This window comes from Cyprinodon variegatus, unplaced genomic scaffold, assembly GCF_000732505.1.
Source record: "Cyprinodon variegatus isolate N-32 unplaced genomic scaffold, C_variegatus-1.0 Scaffold0, whole genome shotgun sequence".
NCBI classification, from domain to species: domain Eukaryota; kingdom Metazoa; phylum Chordata; class Actinopteri; order Cyprinodontiformes; family Cyprinodontidae; genus Cyprinodon; species Cyprinodon variegatus.
In genome coordinates, this window is record NW_015150453.1 from 1,596,398 (window position 1) to 1,604,866 (window position 8,469).

Below are 8,469 nucleotides of genomic sequence, written 5' to 3' on the forward strand. Positions count from 1 at the left end.
GTGTTGGACTTAAGATCCTACTTGCTCTATAGAAATATCGGTGGGGTGGCCGATGTCCGATATTCAGTTTTAAGGCCGATACCGATAGGCGGCCGATTATATCGTGCATCCCTATCAATTATGGCTGTAACAATTAATCAGATTGATCGTGATCGTCAACTAATTAAGTAATCGGTTATAACAGGAGTAAAGAGACTGTAAAACATGCCTTTAGCTGACAGAGCGACCCACTTAGTGCAGTAATTATCAAAAAAATATATTAACATTTTCATATAAGATAAAAAAAATTACTTTTTGGTCTGTCAATCTGCTCTATCCAGAACTACTCTAGTGGAAAGGTTTTAGTTTCACCTGCTTTTAATTTGGTAAAAAAATCTTCTTTAACGAATCTTTGGCTTTAGGATTATTAATCCATTAATCAAAACAAATAATTGACAGATTAAACCTTTTGCAAAATAATCCTTAGTTGCAGCCCTGCGTTAATTTCATGTGCAAATGTTAATTTACTGTTTTCTGTTCTGTACATTAAGATAATATTTATAATGCACTGTCAGGTTCTTATGAAAGAAAGAAAGCTCATCTGAATTTGTTTAACTATTGACTTTGCAGCAATCGTTTCTCCTGAGCTAGCACGGGAAAGGTTGCTTTAATACTGGTGTGGTTTTCCTCTCAGTGGGGGGGGGAGCAGGATTAAGAAAATAGGCATGTTAAGGGCACTACCTCGTGTCCTTTCTTTCCCCCTAATGAAACTTTCGTCACACATGAAAAGCTTTGCACTTCCCTCCTATAACGGGAAGCTAAAAAAACTGCTGATCCAAGACAGAAAACGTACAGCCTGGCAGATACTAATAAAAAGAACCTGTTAAAGTTGCTGCAGCTGCTTCATCACATATGGACGTTGTCAGTGGTGTTTGTGGCGTCGCTAAATGACATTAAACTAGAGCTGCTCTGTGCTTCTACTTATAGAACCGGGTGCAAAGCCCCATCTGCCTCTAAAACTATCAGCATTTATTTAATTGAGGTGCATGTTTTTAGAGGAAAATCCATCACTGTGTACATATTTCTTATGTGAATCGCAGTGACAGCAAATTTCCTGGCGTTCTCGGAGAGCAGAGCTGTTTTAGTGATGCAGATAAGAAGGAAAATTACCGTCTGTAGAAAACTACAGTTCAGTTAGGTAACAGCAACCACCCCCAATAGTAATGAGACCTCTCAAATAGGAGCAAACATGCAGTTATTACACACTTCAATGTTATTTTGATGTCTGAAATAATTATAAAAGTTCTGACATTTATAGTATTTTTACATACAACACTTAAAGGCAGATTTTAATCATTTAATGCATTCTTATACGATGAGTTTAGGAGAAACCACTGTCATTTCTTCTCTCATCCGTTTGATGACAGTGAGGCCTAAATATATCTGTTAATTTAAGATCAAATTGTATTGTTCTATCTTTGTGTTTGTGGCTAAAAAGGTCTCGACACATAGATAGGTGCAAACTGTTTCCGCTGACTTGCTGGGCAGGGTTTTCCCTGCATGAAGTTTATACATCCTGCTTTGTAAAGAAAGAAGCTGTGAATGATGGAGGCAATTGGCTGCCTGGCTGGAATCCCCCCGTATCAGACTTTAACAGACTAATGGTGACGATTAGTCCATCTGAAACCATCCCCCGTTTTTCAAAGTTTAGAACCAGAATTAGCTTCATTAGCAAAGTTTGTGAAACAAACTTAGCAATTAAGGCTGATCAAGGCTTCCGCAGACACTCTGTGGTCACCTACAAATTTCCCTCCTCAGCACAAACCTCAAACTGATCAGCAGTTTCAGAAGAGGTGGCCTCCTGCTTATCCATTCCCACTGGGAGTACTCCTTTCTCAACCAAACCACTGAAGACAAGAGATTTCAGTTCACGTTTAAGCAAAGACTTAGAGACACGGATACCAAAATGTGAAGCAATTTCATATAAATCATCTTTTCTACAGACAACAAACTGTTGTATGGTAGGATTACCCATAAACTCCTCCAAATTAAACTGTGCCATGTTCAAAAAGTAATTCCGATCCCGGACAAGCCCCCACTTATGTTACAACCCCCACCCTTAAGACCACTAAAGGGTCAGTTCTGGCACTGGGTGTAACACAAAAGTCAGTAAACTAAAAGATGATGTCAGCAGGAAAATATGATTTATTTACAATTTGCAGGGGTCACAAAAAAACAAACAGCAAAACAGGGAAGCAAACAAAATGGCTGAGAACCCCTACCAGCTTCCACTGTGAACAGAAAAACAAAACTTTAGTCAGTTAATTGTTCAACATGAACACACACAGAGACATTCAGCTCATGAACAAGATCACTTCAGAACAAGGCCCAGTGAATAAGAGAAGGGGCCTGACATCTCAGGGTTGAAGCTCTTTATGAGGTGGCTGACGAGCTTTAACACATTGCACCTGTAACAGCCAGGAAGACTTGAAACACAAACAGAGAGCCCTCTCATGAAGAGAGCTCCTAGAGGTCAGTGACCGTAACAGAGGTGCAGCAGACAGGAGGCGTCTGATTGGTCAAATCTACATCCGCTCTACACTATGCGTATTTCCTGTTTGGTGCCTTACTGGCTTGTTTTGTTTTTTTATGACGGCCATTGTGGAAAGGGACTCGTGAAGTTGGACCAGCTAGAAGAGCGAGGTGCGGGAGAACGCTGGGACCCTTTTTCCACCTGGATCCCCGCTCTTTTTCGCCCTCATGCCCCTCCGTTGTCGGACAAACTTGCCCCTTGCGTTTTTCCCCTTCCTCGCCGCCTCGGCCGTATCTAGACCCACAGTTAGTTCCTGATTGTCCCTCTTGGGTCGTGGTGTGGATAGGGCTGGGTATTTTCACCAAAGTCCTGAATCGTTTCGATTTTGATTCATGGGGTTCTAAATTGATTCATTTCGAATGGATCTGTTTTTACAATAAAGAAAGTGCTTCAACTCTGTTTCAAAATACTCATGTATTTTGTTTTTTCCTGTCACATTAAACACAAAGTGCAAACTTGAAAATCAGACAGTTTAAACATGAGATGTGAACTAAACTGTCTCAAAAGTGCAAACTTGTTTGTGAAAAGCGAAAAAGTGAAGCCTCACTCGAGCGAGCAGACGTGACACGGCAGACATGCATGAGCTGCATTATCTTCAATGCACAAACCATATTTGCAGCGTTGTCTGTAACAGCTACAGGGTGTTTTCTGGTCAGCCCCCATTTGTTAATGTCTTCATTCAACCTATTGGCTATATTTGCAGCTGTCTGGCTTGACGTCATCTTGAGTGCATCTTTCCTGCTTATTTAAATGTGAACGTCACTATAAAATGAAGCGATCTCATTCCCTAGACATCGATTTTGCAAAAATGTAAAGGAATCGATTCAAAAATCGATTTTACCCAGCCCTTGGTGTGGAATAACAGCACAGCCCACGCTTCAATATTAATGCATAAATCAAAAATATCTGCAGCAAGCTCACTGCGACACACTGCTGCAGGAGGATAACCAGCCCTTCAGTCTTTGTTGTTGGCTGCTTAATACTAATATGCTGTGTTTGCATTTTATTTTTTTTATTATTTGCATTTTGTGTCATTTTATTATGGATAGGCTGCACAGCGAGGCAGTGGGTGGCACTACTGCCTTGCAGGAAGAAGGTTCCGGGTTTGATTCCTTCCCCAGGGTTTACTGCATGGAGTTTGCATGTTCTCCCTGAGCATGCATGGGTTCTCTCCGGGTACTCCAGCTTCCTCCCACAGTCCAAAAACATGACTGTTAGGTTAATTGACTTCTCTAAATTCTCCTTAGGTGTGAGTGTGTGTGAATAGTTGTTTTTCCTGTGTGTCTCTATGTTGGCCTCTCGTCCGTAGACAGCTGGAGATTGGCACCAGCAGCCCTCGCAACCCCAGCAGGAATAAACGTTTTGTGACCCTGGTTGGTTAAAAAAGTAAATCTGTTGGTAAACTGACCTTAACAGATTTAACAGCATAATATCCAATAATTGGTTAATAAAAATACTTTTTAGATTAGATTAGATTAGATGAGCTTTATTGATCTCACAGCGGAGAAATTCATTGGTCACATATTGGCATAGTAATTAAAGAAGGTGCAAACAAAGGAGGAAAATGTGCATTAGGAATAAAAATTAATAAAAAAAAGAATAACAATAAGAAAAGAAAAAAAAAAAGATATCATACATCGTTTTAATTACAGAAAACGGCCAATTTCATCAGCCGTCCCTGTATCCCTCATTTCTACATGGCATTCAGCAGCTGTGGGAGACTTACTAAAATAGAAGATGAGAGAAACGTGACTGAAGCACAACTGTGGTCCAAACATTTACTCGCCTTGCGGGGACTGCTGCTCTGGCATTAATCGCCAAATAAAATTTTTTGTCACATTTGGCAAGTGGAAGGTGTTAATTAGAACCCTGTATTTATGACTGTACACATGTATATCCCCAAAGGCACCTTTGGATTAGTATAGGTAAATGAATTGTTAAAATGACAATTCCATCCTGAAAACAAATATCAACCGTAAGAGTTAAAAATGATGCTATCTATTAAATCAAAGACAGATGCTTAGAAAGAGGTAAACTCTCCTGCAGTTCAAGAGATTTTTAACCTAAATTAAATTAGTAATAGCTAGAATAGATCTGCCCTTATGATTTTCTCCAATTTTAATGGATGATCGATCTTCTTTAGTAGTGAAAAAAAAATCATTAATGCATATTTGCTTTAGTTTAAGGAGAATTCCTATAGAGAAATCTGTAATGCAGAAGCTGGTAGAAGTGTCCTGATCTGAAAACGATATCGGAAGTTGGTCCAATGGAAACACTCCGCTTCCATCCGTTTCTGTAATCTACTGGTTAGTGATAAATCAAGTATTTTCTAATATTTCTGTCTACAAAATAGTTGAAGTATAATTTGTGATGAAAAACAAACGGGGTCAATATCCCATATAGCTGCAATTTTTGGTTCGTATCGGTAATGAAAAAACGTCTGGCTAACCTGCTTTTTTCTCTGCTTTAATCTTTTGACATCTCAACCTAAATCTGGTAAAAATCTAAAGCTCATTTAAAAAAAAAAAACTCAAAGACTGAAACAAAAAGTGTTCTTTGATCTTGCCTTTTTCCTCTGTAGATCTTTACCAAAGAACATCGCTGAAGTCTTGGGCTAATAGTCGCCAGCCGCCTCTCTGTTTTGATGACTTTCTGATAAGTCGGCTCATTTTCTTTTAAGGTGTTTAGTAGTTTATATGCAGATAAAGGTGCTTCTCCTCTTTTTGAATTGAACACTTTGCTTTAGCTACTGTTTAACTATAATGCTACGTTCAGACCGCAAGCAGCAAGAGCAGCAAAAATGTGCGTGCTGCTTCATTTTTGATGCTTGTACAAGTTTAGTTCTGACACACGCCTGAAGCAACTTTGCTGCTTTAGCTGGGCGATGGTAAGTCGGTCTGATGCGCGTTGGGCGGAGCTAACCTATCCTTTCTTTGCCTGTAACAATGGCAGCTATATATGCTGTCATTAGTGGGTAAAAAGTAGTTTTAATATGTTTTTCACAGAGAAAGTCCACCTGAAAACTTCATCAGTGCAGTCAGTTCATCCAGATTACATCCTGCCTTCAAATATTATTTTGCTGCCAGAGTCGCTCAGACCCCCACATACTGCTGGTGCGCTGTCACTAGGAATCCCATTCAACAGCAGCCTCTGGCCCGGTCGTCTCTATAAGTGAACATGTTTTGCAGGCAGATTTCGGTATTTTAAGTTAATTTAGGCGTCAATAAACTGTTTCAGGGGAGTGATCATACAGTGATCTATATCATCAGCTATGTGTCTCTCTCTCTGGTTGATGTGGCACGTCGAGCAGCAAAAGTTAAATTTTTCCAACCCTAGCAGCTGCTGCGTTTGCAGCTCATCCCGTGCGTCAGATCCTCAGAAGCTCACAAAGCGCTGCTCCTACTGCACAAAACGCGCTGCAGGACCTTGTGCTGCACCTTGATGCGCGTCAACCATTGATTTTGCATGTAAACTAGCTGCTCCTGCTGCCTTTGCTGCTTTAGGTGTGAACGTAGCATAAAGGAGAGACGAATGCAAACATTTTTCTTCTTTTTAAAATTGGACATGTGCTGCTGTCTGAGGGAGACCCCAGCCGAGTGGGTCAGGAAGCCACAGCCACCAGCACCGTCTCTCCGAGGCCGATCGTTTATCCAGAAAATTACCGTAAAAGTTTGCAAAACATTTGTCTGCATTTTATAAATCACTAAAGCCATAAAGAAAGCATAGAAGTTTCAATAACCTTGTTTTGGCAACTGGATTGATTTCTGTTGGTAAAGTTCTGACTCTGTTTGTTTCTCTGCAGGCGAGGTGAAGATGGTGGACCGGCTTGCCAACAGCGAGGCCAACTCCAAGCGGATTGGGTTGGTGGAGAGCTGCTTTGGAGCTGCAGGCCAGCCGCTGGCCATCCCGGGTCGAGTTCTAATCGGAGAGGGCGTCCTCACCAAACTCTGCCGCAAGAAGCCCAAAGCGCGGCAGTTTTTCCTCTTCAACGACATCCTGGTTTACGGAAACATCGTCATCCAGAAGAAGAAGTACAACAAGCAGCACATCATCCCCCTGGAGAGCGTCACCATCGACACGGTGCCGGACGAGGGCGAGCTACGGAACGGCTGGCTCATCAAGACCCCCACTAAGTCCTTCGCTGTCTACGCCGCCACCGCCACGGAGAAATCGGAATGGATGAACCACATCGGGAAGTGCGTGAGAGAACTGCTGCAGAAGAGCGGCAAATCTCCGACGGGCGAGCACGCTGCCGTCTGGGTGCCTGACTCGGAGGCGACCGTGTGCATGCGCTGCAAGAAGGTGAAGTTCACGGCGGTCAGCCGCCGCCACCACTGCAGGAAGTGCGGCTACGTGGTCTGCGGGCCGTGCTCGGACAAGAAGTTCCTCCTGCCCAGTCAGTCCTCCAAGCCCGTGCGCGTGTGCGAGCACTGCTACGCGATGCTGTCGGGAAGCCTGGGGCCGCGCTCCGACTCCATCACCCGGCCGGGTGCCAACTTCAACAACAACACCCTGTCAGACGACGAGGACGAAGACGACAGCAGTGACTGAGAAACGCCTGAACCTCCGGAGGACTCGCCCCGTCTCTGCACTCAGGAGCAAATCCTCTCCTCTCATGATGTCAGTTGATTTATTTTTTTCTATTTCACCTCGTTTCTCTGATTGAATCCAGATCAGGGAGGATTGTTTCTTCCTCTTCAGTGGATGTTTTCCTTTCTATGAACCCAAATGATGAATTTCCTGAAACGTAAATTCATCAGTGAAACGAGGAATGAACTGGATCACCGGCAGAACTCTGACTGCATCATCTGCTCAGTCCAGCTCGTCCTCGTGCCTCCTGACCAGGCTGCGGTTATTCACTACAAAGCACAGGTGCTAACCTGCGCTGTCCCCCAACCTCTTCCTCCTCCGCTCATTTTTATTTCATTTCTGTGAATCAAGGTCACAGAAATGAATCACGGTGATAACAGTCAGAAGTTTTGTCCCGTCTGACTTGCTTTATATTCTCACATTTTTCTACTCTATTTTTGTAGCTCTCTCCTGCATACAATGTTTTCTTTAATAATTAACAAAATGTAGATATTACTCTAAACCTAGAGATGTTCTAGTTGAACTAATGCAGTTGCTTATGACAAATCAGCTAAAGCTCATCTAACAGTGAGTTTCCTCAGTAGTCCCAAAAACTAACTCCGGCCTCCGCCTGTACGGCCACAGAGTGCCTTCTAGAAAACAGAGCTCTGCTTCCAGAAAGGGAGAGATTATCTGTAAACCAAGCAAAAAAACAACAACAGGGATTTCATGGTAGGTTTTCTCTGACATGCATTACTCTGCAAAAGAAAGTAGATTATAAAAGGAAAGAAATGGGTCATTATATGGAGTAAAAAGAACAGAAATAAAAAAAGCAATCCAGAAAATCTTTTCAATTCTTCGCCAACAAAAGGATTTGAATAATTTTTCTGTTTTCTCAGATTTCTTCCGCCTTTTCTTTTTTTTTATTCTATAAACTTGTTTTTTCCCCCACATTTTTTTAACAAATATTAGAATTTTTATAATTTTAAATTTGTCTTTTGAAGATTAAGCTTTACAAATCGCAATATTTTCAAATTGCACCTTACAGATTACATATAGGAATATAAGAAGAATTAAAAAATATAACATCAAAAGAATTTGAAAGAATAGTTTGAAAAACTATTTTAAAAAGTATTTAATAAAATTTGAAGATTATACCATTTGAAAAATAAAATAAGACAATTTAAAAAAACAATAATGTACAAAAAATTTGAAAACAAAATATAAAAAAGAATTTAAACGTTTACCATATAAAAAAAACAATTAGTAAAATTCTATTTTAAAAATGAATGAAAAGAAATTGATAAAATAAAATAAAAACATTAATT

The 8,469-nt window shown here is 41.0% G+C and overlaps 1 protein-coding gene across 1 annotated transcript in view; it reads left to right on the forward strand.

Moving 5' to 3' along the window:
• The window catches only part of plekhf2 (pleckstrin homology and FYVE domain containing 2), a 39,297-nt gene extending 31,255 nt beyond the window's left edge, over positions 1-8,042 (forward strand). Inside the window, exon 2 of the mRNA XM_015389521.1 lies at positions 6,375-8,042. Within this exon, the coding sequence (XP_015245007.1) occupies positions 6,386-7,123 (738 nt within the window). The 5' untranslated portion in view covers positions 6,375-6,385 and the 3' untranslated portion in view covers positions 7,124-8,042. The remainder of the gene's footprint in view (positions 1-6,374) is intronic.
• Positions 8,043-8,469: the final 427 nt, after the last annotated feature.